Genomic DNA, 21,117 nt, shown 5'->3' on the forward strand with positions numbered 1-21,117 from the left:
GGACGGCTCTCTCAGTGCTAGGATCTCAACGGGGCCGATATATGGCATGTCCTCTATTAACAGCGAGACATCTTCAATGTCCACTCCCCTCCCTGCATTGCAGTAAGTCTGCTCGTCGCCGGGCAAGCCATCTAGTTTTCTCGTCGTGGCTGTGGGCGGCGCCACCAGCGGGGGGCAGGTGGCGCTCGCATCGCGCTGCAGGGACCGCGACCGCGAGCTACTGCGGGGACAGGATCTGTCCTTAGCGGAGGGGCCGTCCACAGGCCAGCCCAGCAACAATAGTGACGCAGGATGACGAAATTTACATGCAAGCTTGGGATGTCAACAGCTGACAACTTTCACCAGTTGGCAAAGCGCAGAGTCGCGCATACGCGACTGGCGTGAGCGAGTCGCGCAGAGCAGCGCACACGAGACTCTGCACGACACCGAGCCGGCGATCTCACTGGAGACTGGCTAGCAGTCCCATCCACCCCCAGAGGGCCTTTCTCTCAGTATCACCACTAAGCACTCTCACACACTGGCGTTTTGATGTCTCGACTCAGGGGAGCTGCCAATGTATTAGCGTGTGCTGAGATGTTTTATCCCTTCCAGTGATGCGGGGTGTCTTGAATGATGTCTAATTTCTGAAGTAAATCCCATGGGTGTAGAGAAAAATACTGTTAGTTAATGTGTATTTGTCTTGGGTTCTCACTGTTTTAAATACTAATTCAGCGGCACATAATTTTAATTTCATTAATGTTTTTGTGAAGACCCGTTTGAGCACTCTAACTTGGACCCCCGGTGGGAAAAAAGCCTTCTGTCCTATACTCTGTGCTCAAAACAACACAGAGGGCAAGGAACAGGGTGAGATACAGGACAGAGCAGGGCGTAGGTTAGGGAGGACAGAAACAAGGGCGTGACAAGACGGAGAGTATGTGGCAGGAAAAAGGCGGGGCAGGACGGAGAGTATGTGGCAGGAAAAAGACGGGGCAGGACGAAGGATGGTGCATTACAGGTGACAGGACAGGAGCTAGGCCCGGGGAGAAGGCAGAGATCCAAGGATTAAATACAGAGGGCGAAAAGGAAAGGGCAGAAGACAAACCAAGTCAAAACCCGTCCTGTCCTATCATTTCCCGGTCTCGATGCGACGGGGCAAGGTAGCATAGGGCAGGATATGACAGGACGGAAGTGATATTGTCTTGTCTTGTCCTCTGCCATTTCATCGGCTCTGCTCTCCACACTGTGCCATATACTCTGAGCGATCTGTCCTCCTTCCTGCCCTATCATCAGCCATGGCATGCCCTCCATCCTGCATTGTCCTCTGTCGTTTCCCGTCCCCAGTCTTGCTTTGTCCTCGGTCTCTTTGTGTCCTCCGCGCAGCCCCGTGCTCTGTCCTGTCATGTCCCCTTCATTGCTCTGTCGCCGATCCTGCCCTGTCTAGTGTCCAGCTTTGTGCTATGCGTTGGTCTGTTCTGTCTTGCCCTGCTCTGTGATGGCATCCGGCCTGCCCTAGGGCGGGACGAAGGGCGGAGAGCTCCGCCCTAGTATTTGCATTTTCCATTTCCAGCTTCGCCTTACCCTCTGTCCTTCTTCTTGTCCCCAGCCCTCTTTCCAGTCCTCTGCCCCATCTGTTGTGCCGTCCTCTGTGTTCCGTCCTGTCCTGTTCCGTCTTACGGACGCTGCATAGCCCGGTCCTGCTCCACATTATCAGTATCCACCCACGCGGCAGCCATATCTGTCTATGTGATACCATGCTAGAACTCCGCCTTCGTAAGGTGATCAGTATCCACCCACGCGGCGGTCATCTCTGTCTATGTGATACCATGCTATTGTAAGGTGATCAGCATCCACCCACGCGGCAGTCATATCTGTCTATGTGATACCATGCTATTGTAAGGTGATCAGTATCCGCCCACGCGGCAGTCATATCTATGTGATACTACGCTATTGTAAGGTTTAGCTGCGACTGACATCGTATACATCAGTGCCCAAGTGCGTCATTGGAGCTTTACGACACTCATCTGCTGAGGCTACATGGCGTCACCTGACTCTTGGCCTGGCAGAAAGGGCGGGCACCGCGGGGAATCGAACCCGATACCTCTGGTCCGTGTAGAAGCGTTCGGTTTTATACGTTTATGTTATTATTCCATGTTTTATCTGGTTATGACTTAATCTTTCCATAACCGCCGCAATTTGCATGCCTGAACACGAAATGTATTCCTTGCGTGGTGTCAACTCAAATATGCTGCTTCACATCCGATTAATCATAATTGAGGAGCTCCACCTTCGGTACGACTATAGCAGCGCTAGTAAATATTGCAGCAACATTTTAGCTCATTTACACATCCAGCCATGCGGGGAGCACGATTCCTGTCACTGCAGCCCCAGCTCGTCCAGCTTCATCAAACGCATCGGTAGTCTCGTGTCTCGTTACTAATGTACTAATGGGTACTAATGAGTGAATTCAGGCTTTGGGTGCGCCCCTGTTAATAGTTTTCCAGGAACCACCAGCTTTAATTCAGCATCCATCAACATACGGACCATGTGTATTCAATATCCTGAACGCTCAGTACACCAAGGACTACCCTTGCCAAAACCTCCATTCTACACTGAGAAGACACACACACACACGCATACTGTCCACCACAGGCGGCCGACGTGCCGGACCGGGCCGCCGAGGCGCAGCACCCTGCCATCACGCCTGGTCTGGTCAGGGCTGCTCCTGGCTCTCGCTGAGAGCGGCCAGACTGCGCACCAGCGCCGCCTGGTGGTGGTTGAGGGCGGCGCTGGTGGCGGCCGCCGGCCCGGCCAGCAGGCCGCTGAGCTGGGCCAGCAGCGCCGGCCGGCCCGGCAGCTGGCCGTACCGCTCCAGATCGGCCACGCTCATGAACCGCCCCGACACCACGCCGCCTGTCGGACAGGGCGAGCGGCGTTAGCTGGGCCGGCGTGGCACCGGCGGCGCACCGACCGCGGTCGCGAGGACCGAGCGGCGTCTCTCACGGACGCACATCAGCTCCAGGACACCGCTGGAGCATCCCAGCAATGAGAACGGCTTGGCAATCGTCGACGGTCCCTTTCGTTACAACATCAGACAAGGTCAATATACAACTGCATCCGAAGGTGTCCCACACATTTTTGTCGCCAGACGTTTCTGCACATTCAAAAAGGGGAGCCTGGAGAGATGACCGTACCGCACATGACAGTTAAAATAGTTGACATTAAGAGCAAATAGTTGCGGCGCAATTTCATTCAGGATGCCCTTGTCCCATATTTTGATTCTGTACCTTACGCCCCCATCCGCAGAGGTGCGGTCTTCTAGCACAACAATCAGCCACTAAGTTATTTGGGGTCCCTAGCCGGCCGATAAAGTCAGGCACAAATATTAATAACTTGTAATTGGCTGGTGCAGTACGGTCGTCTGCACAGGCTGAACTGATGCGAACTGGAATAAACATACATACAGTGTCCAAGAACATACATCTGGTAAAATAAGACAAATAAATGCATCAGTGAGATCCACATAGATAACGTTAACAGGTAATGATAACTATGAACTTTGGAAGCGACTACACTCAATGTCATGGGACGCCAAAATATACATAGCTCGCATGACTGCATCAGGCATATATATATATATATATATATATATATATATATATATATATATATATATATATATATATAGTCGCAGTTGCAGTCGCAGTTGCAGTCGCAGTTGCAGTCGCAGTTGCAGCCGTAGCCGCAGTCGCAGTCGCAGTCGCAGTCGCGGCCGCAGCCGCAGCCGCAGCCGCAGCCGCAGCCGCAGCCGCAGCCGCAGCCGCAGCCGCAGCCGCAGCCGCAGCCGCAGCCGCAGCCTCCATCGCTTACCGATCATAACCAGTTGCGGCAGCTTCTTCCGCAGCCGGAGCAGCTGCGCCACCCGCGGCTCGGGACACGTCACCAGCGACGTGTGCGACCGACACAGTTGCAGCACCGGTGCCAGAGACGTGCCGCCGAACGCGTGAGCAGCGATCGTGTTGCTGAAGAGCTTGTGGTAGGTGAAGCCGGCCCGCTTCAGCATCTGCCACATCTGGAGCCGCGCCGCCGGTGTGAGTCCCCTCGGGTGAGGCGGTCACCATGTTCAAGGAACGAGGAGGGGGGGGGGGGGGGGCGTCGGGCCGCACCACTGCGCTCATACCATTGAACAACATCGCAACACGGTAAACCTATATCTCTTTCATCGTTGAGGTATGATCTGCCATAATTGTCCTGGTGTGACATGGTTTATCATATCATGGATTGGTGCCTTTAATGAGCTGCTGCATATCGCGAAAGGTGCTCCCTCCCGCACAAAACGATCAGGCTGCCCGAGTAGCCGTGTAAAAAACAACCAATCATAGACGCGATGCAAAAAGCAGAAACCGATCCCTCACCTTATGAACCTCGCTCATGGTAATGCTATTCCTGTGGAAGAAGACGATAAGTTCGGACTTTTCACATGTTTCCCGAACCATCTTCCCAAGGATAACCTCCAGAGGATTCTCCTGTGGAACAGATGACGAGCTTAGGCGACGAGGAGAACATTTATTGCGTAAATCTGGCATACGATTTTTCCCACTTATAGCAAAACAGCCAATGCCAATTTGTCTGTCCCGATGGCTCAGTTGGTTAGAACACCTGACTTTCAATCCATCCTAACGTGGCGGGGTGGGTTCAAGTCGCTTCATGCACTCGGTAGTTGCCCTTGATAGATGTGGCTTGCGGCCGGGAGCAACTGTCGCGCGAGAGTCTAGGTGACGTCAGAGCACAGGACGGACCGCGCCGCACACTGAGGTGCGTTAAACCTTCGCCGACAGTCTGCCGTTGACCTGGAATGGCGCGACCGGATTGAAGATCAGGGCTCACACAACAGCACTGCTTAACGTGAGCTCTGATCCCAGAAATCCATTCATTCAAAAGGTTTGAATTAAATCTTAAAATAGTACAATACAAGCGCTTTTGCACTAGAGCGTCAATGCGTTTTAGCTTTAATGTAACTGGATCACAGAGGACCGGCGATATCGCTACGGGCGGTCACGAAGTTGATACGGCCAAACTAAAAAATGTTGGCTTTACGAAATCAGCTGCATACACAGATGTGGTTAATGCAAGGAGAAAGACGCCCGTGGAGCGCCTCTTTGTTCCACATTTCTCTCGTCTAAGACAAAAAAGACGTAAGTGTTGTGTGTTATGCATGTTATATGTAAGTATATGTGTCATGTAAGTGCATGTGGTGTTGGCGTTGTGTGTAAGTGTTTGTGTTGTGTGTTACGTTAACTATTGGCCCTTATGCCCTTTTGCCTTTGGACGGCAGATTTATATGTGAACGAGCTTTGTATACAAGGTCGAGTCTCGGCGATATGACTCCGCAGGAGGTTGAATGGTAGAGATCCCATAAACAAAGACACTCAAATAGCCAGCACACATTTCATAACGATTCACGGAGCGGCATCGGAGACGCCTCGAAAACCGACGCGGTTGCAGCAGCACCAGTAGCTGCAGAGTTCAAAACATGGTACTACGCGCAGGCGCTCTGACGGCTTTTACTGCTCTTTCACGAACGTGTGTGCGAATACGGACCAGTCCGATGTCTTCGGGTTGAAACTCTCCCCAAGTACATAGATGACTTGTTCGTACCTTTGTGCTAAGAAAATGATCATTGGCAACTTAATCCCCTCACAGTTCATCTTTTCTCCAAATTTTCACATCCAAGCGTTGTGTATCAAGGCTCCCTTATAGGAGCCCGTTTATGTGCGCTGTAAATGTAACCGTTGGAACCGGCCATTCCTAGTGGAAGTCGCTTAAAGGCGGCGAGACGACGAAAAAAGCTCGCACAACGCCGATTTACGTCAGATGCAATAATTTTCTTGGGCATACACACCGCATCAGCTTACACTAAAACTCTCCTACTTGCATTATCTGCCATGCCAATTAGTCAGTGTAACACGAACTCGTACCATAACAACACACCGAACAGAAGCAGAGAACCCAGCCGAAATTATGTAATTCTTTCTCAGCTGTCTCATTGTAGATTACATTGACGTTATTTTACCGCAGCGGCTGGTGCCTTTTACGCAGCCCCTCCGGAATTCAGACGCTGTGAATCATGATCAAATGTACGCCAGCTCAGCTGGGAAGGTGTTTACACCTGACCTGTGAGCTTCAGCTTCAGGAAAGTACAACCATCGAGGTACAACCTCGTACTCAAAGTGTCTGTTCGGTGATGATGAGAAGAATCGGTGCTCCGTCACGTGTTCTTTTCACGGTATGCACCACGTATTTTGTCTGCGCTCTAGTAACAGTTCCTAAATGTGTGGTATGTGAGTAGTCTAAATTTCCGGTAAGATCAGGCCATCATGGCCCAGGAACGCAGCGGGGCGCGGCGGACGCGACTGACCTCTCTCTCGGGGCGCCGCTCGACGGCATGGTAGCAGCCGGCGTCCTCGCTGAGCAGGTCTGCCGTCTGGGGCAGCTGCGGCACCGTCAGCCTCTGGAAGCGCGCCTTCTCCCAGTGCGGCAGCTTGGGCCTCTGGATGTTGATGCGCGCCTTGTGCCGCACGCAGGTCAGCAGCGGACCACGGGTTACCAGCCCTGCAAAGCAGTGATTTCTTAAGGTCAGCATATAATATATCATAAGTTATAAGTATTTTGGTGCAAACTTGTCAGGATGCTGGGTATGACAAAATAGTAGTTTGAGAATGGTGGGCTGGATATGCATTTGCACATTACCTTGGTGGTCCTTCACAATCCCTATCCTGAATATTTGATATGGAACCATGTCTGCCAAGCATGATTACACAGACAATTGATGAAATGAAACTCAAGCCTTTATGGGTCTAATACATACTTCACTCAGGAACACGTAAGGCTAAAATCAGACTTAGATGTTTGATCAATGGGAACATGTTAGCTCAGATTTGGCTCCATGTAGGATGACCTCAGATTTGGCCAAAACCCACAGCTATCTGAGACACGGATGGCTTAAAAATGTCAAATCAGACTGAGACATGTGATCAATGGAAATATATGAGATCAGATGTGGCCCCATGTAGGATGGCCTCACATTTGGACAATGATAGAATTCAGACTCTGTTTCAAAACAGCAATATTCAGACTAAGGAGGGGCTTTAGGACTTACCCATGCCTGCTAGGTTATGATCCATTGAAAAACTGGTTTATTTCTAGTACATCTTTGCATGTTTCTGTGTCCTGAATCCATCAACTCCATGGAATCCACATTTATGGAAATGTGTAGCCTATTGATAAGGTTATTCATTGTACTCAATCCTGTCAAATCAACTCAGTTCAGGGACAAACTAACCAAAACTGCTCAATGGTGTTTTGATTCAGCATCATAACACCAGATCTAAGAGAGCAGCAGGGCTGCATTAAGATGTGTATGCACCACATTTTGTACTAGCAATTCACTTGTACTTCAGCTTCCATTACAGCTTATGGAGTGGCAGGGAGCCTATTACAGCCTATAAACCATATGTTGCATAGACTTTTACATGTTTATAGTATCTGAAAACCAGGCTGCCAGCTATTTCCTTTTACCAACCCTTGTTGCAATGGTACCATCACACAGACATTTTCACCTGCTTACCTTCTGGTCACCATCAAAATGTAGATCATAGTTTGTGAAAGCTTTACATAACTGATTGGCCATATGCAGACCCTGGCGAGAACCTTGATAAGCTGCTTGTGGCAAAACATGAACCACTTAGAACACCTTCTGGTAGCCAAAGAACACAAAGACTCTCCTAATTTTGGATACTGGCAGCATGAGCTATACCTGACTTGTCATGTTTTGGAAACTGGCTGATTAGTGCATAATAGGTGTAAAAAGCCCACAAGAGACTGCTTACCATTTGAATAATGCTATCTGGTATACGCTGGTACACGTATTACACCTTCAGACACAGTCATGCATTAAGGACACATTTGTGTACATTCTAATAATAAGCACATAAATACAAGATGACAACATTGTTTCAGAAAATTATAAGCAAATTCCTGGTTGAATTGCAATAGTTCTCCTTGACCTTTGTGTGGACATCACCAGTCAGCACAAAATATGTGCATCTGGTCATCGTCTCCCAACATGAGGTCAGTATATTTTGTCTAACGAGTCTTACCTCGCAGCGTAGTGACAGAAGGGACAGACATCTTCTGGAAAAACACGGAAGAACACGACACAACAAGTGTCTACAGGTACATCTTTATGACCTATCAAAGACCATGCAATCGTCCCATTCACTTAAACGATCCACCCATCGAAATCCAAACCATTTACGCCTCTCGCATGTCCAGAGCCGCCGGCCATGACCCCAGTACAACTTTAATGTCACGACTGCGCATTTTTTGTCTCACTAAAAATCTTATAGTGCTGCCTATTACTAATAAATTTTGTTCAGCTGGCTGACTTTAGAAATATCGCCATCGTTTCATGTAAAACAAGCGTGTGTTGGGGTGTTTAAAATATTAATTCCTTAAGTATTTTCACGTGCATACAACAGCAACCGCGGGCCTAGCCTAGCTTTACCTCCGATTGCAGGCTAAGGGACAATGCACTATTTTGAAGGGTTTCCTTCCCTAAAGCCCTATGGATGCAACATAAAAATTCCAAAATTTGGGAAATTTTGTTGCTGTGTCTTTATTCAGATCATCACACCCAGTTTAGGGATTGGCACGATGACCTTGCGTCTCGCCATGATCTTCAGATCCAAGTGCCCAGTGGTCATGAAACGCTTTGCATCCGTTAAACCCACTGAAGAGGTGGTGAATCTTATCTGCTGAGTAAAAGGAAAAATTAAGGTGAATGGACTAATCTGTTAGCAACAGGTTGAAAGTGTAGTTTGGCAAGCTTTTCTCCATTTTTTGGCTTTTTGATTAAACCAGTCATGGAAATCACTGTTAAGATATTAACGTAATATGCTTATTCACATTCTGTGCGATATACTCAGATAATGGGATTATCAGTATTTGTCGTTGTCAGCAGATTAGGCTAAAAAGCAGCAAATTTTCAGGTTTGTTTAAACTCAATGTGCCGCAGGAGAGACACTATGTCATAACGTAAGCCGGCTCAAGGCTAGCCGGATACGCGCTGATACCGTCGTTGCTTTTAGCAATGCGAGGGCGGCCGACTGAGGCCATAGAACGGAACAGAGGCCGACTCCCGACAGCGAAAAATACATGTTGCGCCGAAGACCAAAGTTTTATTGTTATTTCAGGTTCTGATTGGCACGGACGCACCTGCTGGGCATGTTGCATGCCTCTAAAATTGTCTGAAGATGGATTTGGCTTTCTTGAAGCAAAGTCTCCAGATCCGTGCTGGTTTTGTTGTGCTTCAGGTGGGTTATCAGGCATGATTGTGGCCTGTTGAATTGCTTTCCTAGATGCATGTGAGTATTTCAGTGCTTTGTTTGCGACATGACAGAACCCAAAGTTCCAAATGTGTGATGATTTTTCCAAGACAGCAGTTAGAGTACTGGAGTGATTTGAGGTTTGTGACTGCTATGATGCACTCAGTAGCAAAGACTACATGAGTGTCAATGGGGGAGGTCAGCTCTATGGTAATGTTGTCAGCTAAAGGTAATGTTTTTTGTCCAGGAGCTTGGGATGAATGACATGAATACAACTTTGACAAAAGGGGTGGAGTGACCACTTGCTTCCACCATTATCACAAACCCACCAATGAATGACCTCACCCACCCACATACCCATCCATCATGGGTAGTTCAGTAGTGATGTCAAGCAGGTTTTTATACTCATTCCACAATAAGTAGGCATACAAACCATTAGATGCTTTTGGCTGTTTGTCACAAACTGCTTGTTGGTGAGTGATGTAGAGCTGATTTCACCTTCATTGTATGTGTGATGCACTATCACAGAATATTTCCTGCACTTTTTTCTATTTCCTGTGCCCTCAGTGTGCGTGCAACCACCTGCTGCCGGACCATGAGTCAGACGCCTTTGTGGCGCCGGTGGCACCTGTAGGGGAGCGGAAGCCCCTGGATGGAACCATCACCACTCTATTTGGTGGTCTGCACCGCTGGGATGCTCAGTACTTCCTGCACGTGGCTCAGCATGGCTACACCCACGAGAACACGCTGGCCTTCTTGCCGGGTCTCCCGCTGCTGGCCAGCGGCGGTGCTGCGCCTCTGGTCGCCAGCGGCCTGCTCTCGCCGCCGGCTGCGCTGCTGGCCGCCGCCGTGCTGCTCAACACGCTGCTGGCCGCGCTTGCCGCGCAGGCGCTGCTGGCGCTGTCGGCGCGCGTGCTGCGCGACCGGGCGCAGGCGCGGACGGCGGCGCTGCTGTTCTGCTGGTCGCCGGCGTCCGTGTTCCTGGCGGCGCCGTACTCGGAGGCCCTGTTCGCGTGCCTCAGCTTCACCGGCATGCTCCTGTGCGAGACGGACCGGCTGTGGGGCGCCGCCGCCGCCTTCGGATTCGCCGCCGTTACCAGGTACCGGCCAGATCCCCAGCCATGTGCTCGAGGACGCGGCCAATCTATCATGCTGGATGCAGTCTGACTTTATAATGGGGAAGCTGGTACCGAGAGGTGAATCGCGGGTGCAGTTCGCACGTGGCCGTCGCCGGTACTAGGTACGGGCCGAATGCATCAGGTACGGACTGCCGGTACCGTGTTAATGCCACAGCCACCTGTTACAAGCCTCCATGGCATGTACTCTATAATCTGGCAGTGCCGACGACGTTAATGTGTGCACTGCGCCAGCCAGTGACCTGCTGGTGCCGGCCGCCCTGTAAAACTGCATCCGCTGTCATTGGGTGCTTATGTCCTGTAGTAAATGGATAGTTTTTGGAGATCTCGCTAGGTAGCGGCTGGTGTGTGCGTTGGCCATACATTGAACAACGATATTTGCATGCTTAATTAGTTAATGTATGGCTTATGGATTTGGGTGATCTGTTGTGCTTTTCCCCTCGCTGTGATAAACGTGTCTGATGAGCGAGTCACGTGGACAACCTCGAAATCTGGAGCTGTGAACTCAATGCCTTGCATTGCCTTACATTGCAGATCCAATGGAACGCTGCTGGTGGGATTTTTGGTCTACAGTCTATTGAGTAAGCAGATTACGATGATGTTCCCAAGCACCACCAAAGAAAATGTCGCCAAGGTCCCTCTCCCAGTGGTAAGGATACCGGTGATGCACACGCCTGGGTGGTTGCGATGAATGTCTGTAATTTTTCGGCCCTCCTACACAGGATTGTTTTGTTGACGGATGACTAGAGTGTTTATCAATTTGACGAAGTGTTGCCAAACTGCTGGCATTGTGTGATACACAGTAAAACACTGTTAAGTGTTCGAGTGCTATTCTCACAACACGGCGGATGAGAATCCCATGGGAGGGGGGGGGGGGGGGGGGGGGCGGCGGCTGGGTTGGAACGCCGATTGCGCCTTGACGCCAGTGCGCTGGTATAGCCAGTGCAGCCGCTGGCGCCCCATAAAGGGTGTGTGACCACGTACGTCGTGTCCCTTGAAACAGAACCCTTTAACCTCGGAGGGGCTACCCAAACCGGGCCTTGTATCCCTCCGTGCGTGACGCGAGAGGCCCGGGCTGTTACTTTTCATTGTTACCTTCCACACTATATTCCTCTCACTCATATCGCTATGAGTTTATGAGTTCAAAGCTCCGGTGCTGAGTTCACGACCTTCGGTGTACCAGGAGGTACTGGTTAGATAATGCAATAGTGCTTAACACGGTTATATTGCCGGTACTCAGTATTTTTGTCTGGGGTCATCATAAAGAGTAATTGATGTACATGACATGACCTGCGAGATCTCCCAGGCACCGCTAGGGTCCTGTTTGCGCCGTTGCTAAGTCTCAATAGACACACCTGTCTGGCCTAGATTTCCCCAGATGACTTACTTTGCCCGTGGCCGAGTGGCATGCTAACTTTGGATTTTGAGGATGTGGCCGTGGGTCCGCCGGTCGTGGCCTGCGGGCTCGCCGCCATGCTGCATTCTTGTGTTCACTGTCGAGGGTGGCTATATAAGGGCTCCCTTCGAATGCTCCACGTCGCCGTGCTGCTCGATGCACAGTCAGCACTATGGGCTGTGGAGCGCCCGTGCGGCATTTGCTGCGCGAAGCGTCGCTGCCCGTCCCGTGATTGGCCTCTGACCGGACGGTTCCGCCTCAGGCGCTGCTGTACGCTCTGTGGCGGCTCGGCCAGGCGACTGCCCTCTCGCTGCTGACGCTGGCCGCCTTCGCCGTGTACCAGCTGTACGCGTTCGTGCTCTTCTGCACGCCGGGCGCGCCGCCGGTGGCACCGCACGTACAGCGCTTCGTCCGCGAGCGCCGCCTGGTGGCGCCCGGCGATATGAGCTCGCCGTGGTGCAACCGCACGCTGCCCATGTCGTACGGCTACGTCCAGGTGGGTGCGCCGCCTGGTGGCGCTCGGCGACATGAGCTCGCCGTGGTGCAGCCGCACGCTGCCCATGTCATACGGCTATGTCCGGGTGGGTGGCGGACGGCAGGCTCCCGACGGTCGCCCTACAGAGACGGGCACATTTGACCTGCGCTCTTGATATGTAACCTTGCAGACTGGTATTTAGTGCGTAGCGTCCTGCACGAAAATATTTAGATTTTTGACCGGTGATGCTGACCGACGTGTTGACCTCCAAGCAGTATTTCCAAGCAGTTCTTTTTCAATTTACAGCGAATGCATTGCTATCTGTTTTTCAGGATCACTATTGGGACGTTGGATTCCTTCGGTACTACACTCTGCGCCAGCTGCCCAACTTCCTGCTGGCCGCGCCAACTGTGGTGCTGATAATGCACGGTGCTGTCACCTACCTAAGGCGGTGGACACTGTCAGTACTCGGTCGTGCCAAAGGTGGCGCTGTCGTCAACCCGCTGCTGCTTCCGTACGTGCTGCACGCGGCGGCACTCACCGGCTTCATGGTCACGTGCGCTCACGTGCAGGTCAGTGGTTCGGTTTGTCCACAGTTGTTTTCTGTCTGCTGGGAACTTACGGAAGACTGTGCCGCGCGAATAGAATACCGGTATTTTCATTCATGATTGTTTTATAGTTAACACCACATTTTATAGTTAACAATCATGCGATCCTAAAAGCCTCACTGATCGGCCCATGTGGGAATTTGGAGATGTCATGCATATCCATTCTTATTTAGAGTTTGCATGATACCTTATGTGCCACATTTCAAACAGCTCAACTGTTCTGCTTCAGCGACCTTGCTCCGTGGCAGGGTAAGATGGTAGCACGCGCATTAATTGCCATACCAGACCAGTGTTCCAATATTCGGCTGCTTGGGTGGCAGGGATGCCGATATTTTTCATTCTATAACACCTCGGCTTTGGGCCCACGGCCTGTGACCCCTTCCCTGCTCAGAATTGGCGAACCAGCATGGAACTGGGCGACCATCAAACCAGCATCTATGCGCCTCAGGCGTGACAAATGGGCTGAGTAGGTCAGATGTCTTCTTCGGGGTCAAAGGGCAACGGATTAGCGCCAACGGATTGCGTACAGGGACCGCCGGAGGGCCAGGATTCTGGTAGCATGAGTTTATATTTACATCATGTACATCCTACGGGATGAATTTTGGGAGCGCTTTACCAGACCTCCGCCTTTATGGGTTTTACGCGCCGATAACCGGTGTGATCTGGCACAATCCAGTATGGCGTGAACCGTGTGGGCACCGCGCATACCAGCCAGCATACCATACCTTCCTCTGGTGCCCAGCAACAACTACCCTGGCATGCGTTTGCCTGACTTAAGTTTTCAGCGATCGTGTCGCCCGTTGCGGTAAGGGCTTAAATTCACGCGCGGATGACAGCGAATCCTTGTCGTTCTTCCCGTGTGGTCCATCCACATCCACCGTCGGCACTCAGGAGCCGTGCACCGCCCGTGGATCGTGGCCAACGCCACTCTGTACTGGCACGGCTCGTTGCCAGGGGTGTCGCATCGGTTTGCGGGGAATCGGCAGCAATCGTTGCCTCCGAAGTGCGGTTCGTCACGGCTCTGTGGGTCGCTGCGGGCTGCGCCGCGGCAAATGTCAGCCGCCCGTCACTGGTGACCCGGCGCGGCGTCAGGCCAGGCGGAGGGGCGGCCGCTGACGGCGGGGGGGGGGCTCCGAGCGGCCGCCATAGCGAGCCCGCGCGGCCGGCCGCTGGCCCCGCGCGGATGCGCCGAGCGGCATTTGCGAACGCTGCATGGGGCAGCAAGTGCGGTATTGTTGTCAAATGACGCGCCGTAGACGCGCGATTTTGGGCCCACCGGCTTCGTAGAGAAAAACCATGGTGGACGCGCTGTTTCGTTAGTTGCTGAATAAGGTTTCCTGTTGCTAAAAGGGCGCTTTCTGTTCTGACTTCGAAGCTTCGACGCTGAATCAGTGTCGAAGTTTTTAGCGAGCGTACGATTGCAGACCGAACTGGATTTATTTTAATTCTGCAGTTTCCTTTTTCCCGCGCCCGGCTTTTGTGAGTGTCACAACGTCCCCTGGAAACTCATCGGCAACTGCAGAAGCTAAAATATCTCCGCGAGATGAAAGTGGCCTATTTTCTTTGCGTTTTGGTTAATAAATGTATGTAAGCCAGCTCACTACAATCACGATAAAATGGCAGTCAGCATTCAACTGGCTTTCTGCTTTTAGACAGATCCTCGCACTATACCGTCGGACATGAGTCTGCTTTGCGACCTTTGCCGTCCAACGTATCCTCGCCAAGTGTAGCTTATTGCGTGAACTTCGACTCCACTATCTGAGTTATCCGAACCATGAGTGTTGCACAAAGAGGCAACAATGGATCTGTCTGGCATACGCATCGGTATTATCGGTGTGATAAAGTCATCATGGTCTTGCAGTAATCGTTTGGAAACGAAGGAACTGCTAACACTTGCCTAAGAGATTGTTGGAAATATCATTCAAAAACGACATAAAGCAACCTGTCCTCGAACGTTGAGCAACGGAATCGGCTCGGGCACCCCACTCTGACGGCTCGCTACTGGAATGTCCGTGGGTGGTGGAGTCCGCAGCAGTGTAATGTAGTTGGAGATGCTGCCCGTCGGAGATCGTGTTTCACGAAGTCGAACAGCAGTGCGTGGCTGCGAGTCCTAGAGTAGACACGTACCTGGTTCCCGAGATTTGATCTCGGAAACCTGCTGGCTGTTATCGTTTCCGATAATGGGAGAAGCCTAGGAACAAATCTGGAATCACGCGATAGACCCAGCAAGAACCAGAATTCAGTGCCGAATTTTGCAGTGATTATCAGCAAGAACTAGGATTAATTCTGACACTAAGCCCGGAGATAAATGACCAAAGGTTCAGCCTGGAATAAGCTCGAGGATCCAGAAGGGATCAAGACCCAGCCTGACATTAAAATGTGGTCAGCAAGATACAAGATCCTGCAGTCCTCAAATACGCCCCAAAAGATCCGGCAAGAACCGGGATGCACCCCGGCATTGTACCGAGGGATCCAGCAAGAACTAAAACGAAGCCGATGTGTGGAGTGGTGGCAAGAAAACCTGCAAGAACCCGGAAACTACGTGGAGTTTTTGTCAGAAGCCTGTACCCATACACACAGATTATTTGATTAGTTCACAGACCTAGCAGTGCGGTGCCACATAATATAACTGATGAAATCAGGACGTATACACGACTAGCGCCCGCCTTGCAGCAATATGTTGACCCACAACGTTGCGGCGTCCTGGGCCGAAGAGAAAGGGCGAAAGTGGCAATCTCTCCTTCTTACGGTCTTTCCCGCATTCAGAGTTGCCTCCTGAAATGAGTTTCTATAAATGCCTTGTTCTAGAAAAAGGATAGAAAACTAAGACGTCCGAGAGCGGGAACCTTTCTCCAACGCGGACCCATTAGCGCCCGATGTTTTGTTGTTGTTGCTGCTGTTTTTGTTGAATGAGCTCTTAGAATGAGTGGACGACCCCGCGAGCTGCGTGGGGAGCGCTGAAACCCCGGCCTCCAGCCCGGCGTGGCCGCTACCTCGCCGCCTGGCCGCGATTGACGGTCGCCTCCCGCCGTCAGGTCACGACGCGCGTGCTGGCCTCCAGCTCTCCGGCGCTGTACTGGTTCGCCGCCCGCCTGCTGCACGGCCCGGCGCCGGCGGCGGCGGCCGGCCGCGCCAGCTCACGCCACGTCGGGGTGAGCGCCCCCACTGCCTCCGACTGGACCCGGCTCCGCTCCGGCCGGGGCCAGCCCGTGCTGCTGAGCTGGCCGGCCGGCGCACGGACGGTCTGAGTCGGTGACTTGGGTCGTTGAAAGTCACAGTGTGCTCAAAACGGTCATCGGCCAGCCGACCAGTGAAAAACGTGTATGGCAGCATTCCTCGCGTGTACCCAACGTCTTCTGGATAGCAGACTTCACGTACTGATCTTCTGTGTAATTTGAGGACGTTCATTGTACCTGCGAGGTTCCCCGGCCCAGCGTGCCTGCAGTTGGGCCAGGTCGAGTCTGTTATGTCCCGCTGTCCGGCTTCTCCCGGTCGTGGCTCTCTGAGCGCGTCCCTGTTTCCCATGCAGTCTGCCGTCTGAGCTTGCCTCTACTCCCTTGGCCGTCTGCCGTCTGCCGTCTGCCGTCTGCCGTCTGAGCGTGTCTCTGCTCCGTAGGTGTTTGCTGGCGGCTCAGGCTCGGCGCTCCGCTGGCTGGCTGAGCCACCGAGTCGAGCCGGCACTGGTGTGCAGCTCTACTTCCTGGCATACGCCGTCATCGGCACCTGCCTGTTCTCCAACAACCTGCCGTGGACGTGAGCCGACCGGGCCGCGTGGTCCGCTCTACCAGCCCGGCTCAACCAACCAGTCACGGCCCGGCGCGCCGAGCATACCGGTCCGGTCTGTTGTGGCGGACGTGGCTCCGGTCTGCTGTGGCGGACATGGCTCCGGTCTGTTGTGGCGGACGTGGCTCCGGTCTGCTGTGGCGGACGTGGACCCGGTCTGCTGTGGCCGACGTGGCTCCGGTCTGCTCTGGTTTACGCGAGCATGTTTAGACCGTCCCCTCCCTCATTCGCCGATGCGTTCACGAACAGGTGGTGTCGATGAACCCTCCGCCCGCTCACCACGTAGCCCGGGCGCACATCGTGGCCTCTGACATGGTACGCGGCTATCGACGGGCATGCCTTCCATGGCTCAGCACCGGCTTGTCGGGCGGCAGATTGCTGGTGCACTTTGGACTGTGATATCTGAATTGGTGTAATTGCCCGTCGCGGATGTCGGCGCTTGCGCTAAGAGAGTCTGCAAACTGCGGGGTGCTTGAAGGTGGGTTTGCAATGCACGTCAATGCCGTATAGATAAGACACGTACGCATGGAAGTACATTGGGTTTGAGCATCAACCTAGGATCTGTTGTGGTAGTAATCAGAGGGCTGTGCTGTCCTAGTATGTGGATAGTTATCCATCCAATGTATCGTTCAGTCGGCGCCCCACATCCACATCTGGTTGCCGCAGCTCGCCAACATATAACTCTTCCTTCGTCGCGTTTTGGTTATATGCGTATGTTAGCCTTTTGTTAAGTTGGCATTGCTGTGAGTTGCTTTGCAATACAGTGCAATGTTGCTGTGAGTTGCTTTGCAATACAATGCAATGTTTGTTCGGACCGCCCGTGATCATTCGCATTATTTAGCAGTGCGTTCTATTCATTTGAAGAGCTGTAAAGCAAAGCCATGTTGCATAGATTTTATTATTGTACGACCTATGTCGACTTTATGGTTTTTTACCCTTTGTCAACTTTTGTGTGGGGCGCTTCATTGTTGTACTGAACCGATATTCAGACTTTGTCATGAAACATGGATACCACGTGTCGTAAGTGATGCTCGGAACAGGAACCTAGCCGCTGGGTCCCCTTGGGATTGTCGAGAGATTGCCTTATCTACGAAATGCGTCATGGCACATATTCACGCTTAGGGTCATTGTGGATTCTCAAAAGCGTCTGGCAGCTGAGCCCGTGCGTGTGCCGCGCCGTGTCGCGCTGTGCCGTGCCGTGCCGTGCCGCTGCGGTTACCGCCGCGCCGCCGCGCTGAGAGCGGGTGCGTCGGCCGCCACCTGTGGCCGGGCCGGGTGACAATCGGGCCCGATAACAGGCAGCCACAGGTGGTCACCTCCCGCCGCGGGGCCGGCCGCGGCCGCCGCGCGGCTGGGCCGACCGGGCGCGGCCGGTCCGGCGCACCGCCGGCGTGAGCGCCGCCGCCCGCCGGCGCGGCCCCGGCGCGCTCCGCCGCCGCCGCCGCCGCTGCCGCGCCCGGGCCGCGCGTTACGGCCCGGCGCGGTGCAGCGGCCGCACGACAGCAAGCGTGCCGACCTAGCACAGCCTAGCCAGCCCGCTCACATTTCCGCGCGGAAATTTCCTGCTGGTGGCGTGTGTTTTGGCTACCGGCCTGGGCTTGGCCAGTGGCAGGGTTATTTAGTAACTGGGAACACCGCTGTGCAAATACCCACAACCACGCCAATCAGTGGTTTGGCCTATGAACTGGAGTAGGCCCGGACGGACGGCGGTGCGCACTGGCCCCCGTGCTGGCTTGGGTTTTTGACGTGTGCGGTACATCCGACCAGCGATTGGGAGTTAAAATGATAGTTACAGCTCACTGTTGTATTTCGGTTGTTGAGACTTGAACGCCTGGCAACATGTATTCCAAATGCGGTGGGGCTGAGTTGTAACAACAACCTATCAACACCTATCAACAATTGGGCAACTGCCACGAATATCGATGCGACAGGCAGGCAGGTTCGTGGCAGGTATCGTGCAGGTAGGTTCATGATAGGAAATATCGTCATGCGTTCTCTATTCAGCGAATTAGGTTTTTTTTTAATTGCGCCAAACACCTAACTAACCCTCCATCGGACAACAGTAATGGATGAAGGTGACCCAACTTTCTTGGACAGAGAAAGAAACGATAGACCACATTGCCGTCGGATTTTCCCCGCTTGATTATGCAGCCATTGTGAGCAAATTGATCCAAATCCATAGTCACGGAGGGTCGATTCTGTGGCGGGCCTTAATCCCCTCAAGGTTTTGATGTTGCGCCTCAGTGTATGCCAATAATGCAAAAGGACACGTCTGTGATGAACACCTATCAACAACTGGGTAAATCTGAAGCCTTAAGTAGAATTCAAATTTGATAACTCGCGGAGCTTAAGCTTTTGGCGCTTTTTGTACTACCCAGCTATCCACCGCTATCCACACCACGACGTCGAGCCGAGCTTCGCGTCGACTTTAGTGGCAAGTAATTCCATTCGCCCTGAAGCCTGACGATTTATAGAACCTTGCGTTACAGTTGAGTTCCTGTCAGGACATTGAGCCAGGACCTGGTTGTGTGCTGGATGTTGCTGAATTCCCCTGTCATCAAGCCACCCGCGGATTTTTCCTGGGCTCCAGCTCTCGATTGCATCCCACTTTAAGCCCCCTTGCCTTAGGTGGGCTCGCGATTGAAAGCTATTCCCGCCTACTGTGGTCATTGTGAAGCCGTCCATCCAACATACCAACGCGCCCCAGACATGCATACGTTTGTAGCAGGAGGGTCACTTTATGTGCTTTCCGGGGGGGGGGGGGGACCCCAATGCTTCTGAGCCCCCTCAATACATGTGAGCAGAGGGAATGCTGGGCTAAATAAATACAAAACTATTGTCCAACTATTGATATGCTAAGTAGTAGGCACGTCAACACGTCACTATTAACATCATACTAGTTTTGCGCCGAATATGGGTACGCGATTTTTCTTTGCCATGCTATCAGTCTGCAAATGTGCGGAGTTTTTTCAAATGATAACGCCTGGATTGGGATAAAGAACAACAGACTGCGATGTGCGGCGTCTTCTAAAATCGCACGACCTAGATAAAAGTTAACGCATGTTTTCCACAACAGCGACAAGTGGATTGTCGCATGGTCGATAGGTCAACCTATTCGGCTGGTCCACCCCGAACCGATTTTAGGTGACACCCCTGGTTTGCGCTGCCAGCGAGCAGGGGACGGAAGCCATTTTCCTTTGTTCCGACTCCAGCGAGTTGGGGACGGCGGCCGTTTCCCCTTGTTCCGACTCCAGCGAGTTGGGGACGGCAGCCGTTTCCCTTTGTTCCGACGCCAGCGAGTCGGGGGCGGCAGCCGTTTCCCTTTGTTCCGACCCCAGCGAGTCGGGGGCGGCAGCCGTTTCCCTTTGTTCCGACGCCAGCGAGTCGGGGGCGGCAGCCGTTTCCCCTTGTTCCGACTCCAGCGAGTTGGGGACGGCAGCCGTTTCCCTTTGTTCCGACTCCAGCGAGTTGGGGACGGCAGCCGTTTCCCCTTGTTCCGACTCCGCCGAGTTGGGGACGGCAGCCGTTTCCCTTTGTTCCGACGCCACCGAGTTGAGGACGTCAGCCGTCTCCCTTTGTTCCGACGCCACCGAGTTGAGGACGGCTGCCGCTCCCCTTTGTTCTGACGCCTCTGACCTTGGTCTCGTGTTCCTCGGGCCGTCGCCCCAGTCCCTGTGAGCAGCCCTGGGCAGTGGACTCGGGCTAGCTCGGGGCCCCACCGTCTCGTGTTTATTCGCCCGGCAATGATAGCTGTGGCCTGGCAACGAGTGCATTGCGAAGTGTCGGGGTCATCAAATACGTTTCATCCCATTTCAGATACCCAGAAGTCTCACAGAGGTCTAGGCTGCTCCTCGGCGTGCCTTGCCACGTACATTGGATGCTACTGATTAACATGTATGCGGAACGCCGTTCCGTCCTGACCTTACCGAAGCACCCCGTGCCTTCAGCCTAACTTTCCGCAGCCGCAGCACCTTCCGCCGCCTAATGCCCCCCCGCTCGGCCGCAGCGCCCTCCGCAGCTACCACACCAACTCCCGCCACAGCAAAAGCGGCCGTCACACCACAGCGGCGTGTATTTGGTAGTGGGTCGGTACAGCAGTTCGGGCAGCGCGGGCGTTGGCTGGCGCCTTGTGTCCGGCCCGCGGTGCGGGCGGCGGCGTCGGCCCGCGGCTGGGGCCGCTGCTGCTGCTCCGGGGGTCCGTTCGTCCTCAGGTCCGCCGCTCGGCCGCTGGCGGACCTGGACACGTCGGCTCTGTATCACATGGGGACCTGCCGGCACAAGGACGGCACGTGTCACACGCACATGCGCACCAGCCAGGCGAGGTCAGCACTGTATCATATGGGGATCCGCCGGCACA

The 21,117-nt window shown here is 53.2% G+C and overlaps 2 protein-coding genes across 2 annotated transcripts; one reads left to right on the plus strand and one right to left on the minus strand.

Annotated features, from left to right (window-relative positions):
- Positions 1–2,507: 2,507 nt before the first annotated feature.
- Positions 2,508–8,306, minus strand: LOC119090452 (39S ribosomal protein L10, mitochondrial). Its single transcript, XM_037213259.1, has 5 exons — positions 8,136–8,306; positions 6,395–6,588; positions 4,392–4,502; positions 3,847–4,048; positions 2,508–2,889 (listed from the first exon to the last, which is right to left on the minus strand). The coding sequence occupies exons 1-5, from the start codon at positions 8,164–8,166 to the stop codon at positions 2,690–2,692; spliced, it is 738 nt and encodes a 245-aa protein (XP_037069154.1). The 5' UTR covers positions 8,167–8,306; the 3' UTR covers positions 2,508–2,689.
- Positions 8,307–9,181: 875 nt separating this feature from the next.
- LOC119090167 (GPI mannosyltransferase 2-like) lies at positions 9,182–17,540 on the plus strand. Its single transcript, XM_037212957.1, has 7 exons — positions 9,182–9,350; positions 9,930–10,462; positions 11,033–11,147; positions 12,157–12,390; positions 12,702–12,941; positions 16,013–16,079; positions 16,613–17,540. The coding sequence occupies exons 1-7, from the start codon at positions 9,291–9,293 to the stop codon at positions 16,732–16,734; spliced, it is 1,371 nt and encodes a 456-aa protein (XP_037068852.1). The 5' UTR covers positions 9,182–9,290; the 3' UTR covers positions 16,735–17,540.
- The last annotated feature ends 3,577 nt before the right edge of the window (positions 17,541–21,117 follow it).

This window comes from Pollicipes pollicipes, unplaced genomic scaffold (assembly GCF_011947565.3).
Source record: "Pollicipes pollicipes isolate AB1234 unplaced genomic scaffold, Ppol_2.1 Scaffold_3087;HRSCAF=3621_pilon_pilon_pilon, whole genome shotgun sequence".
NCBI classification, from domain to species: Eukaryota; Metazoa; Arthropoda; class Thecostraca; order Pollicipedomorpha; family Pollicipedidae; genus Pollicipes; species Pollicipes pollicipes.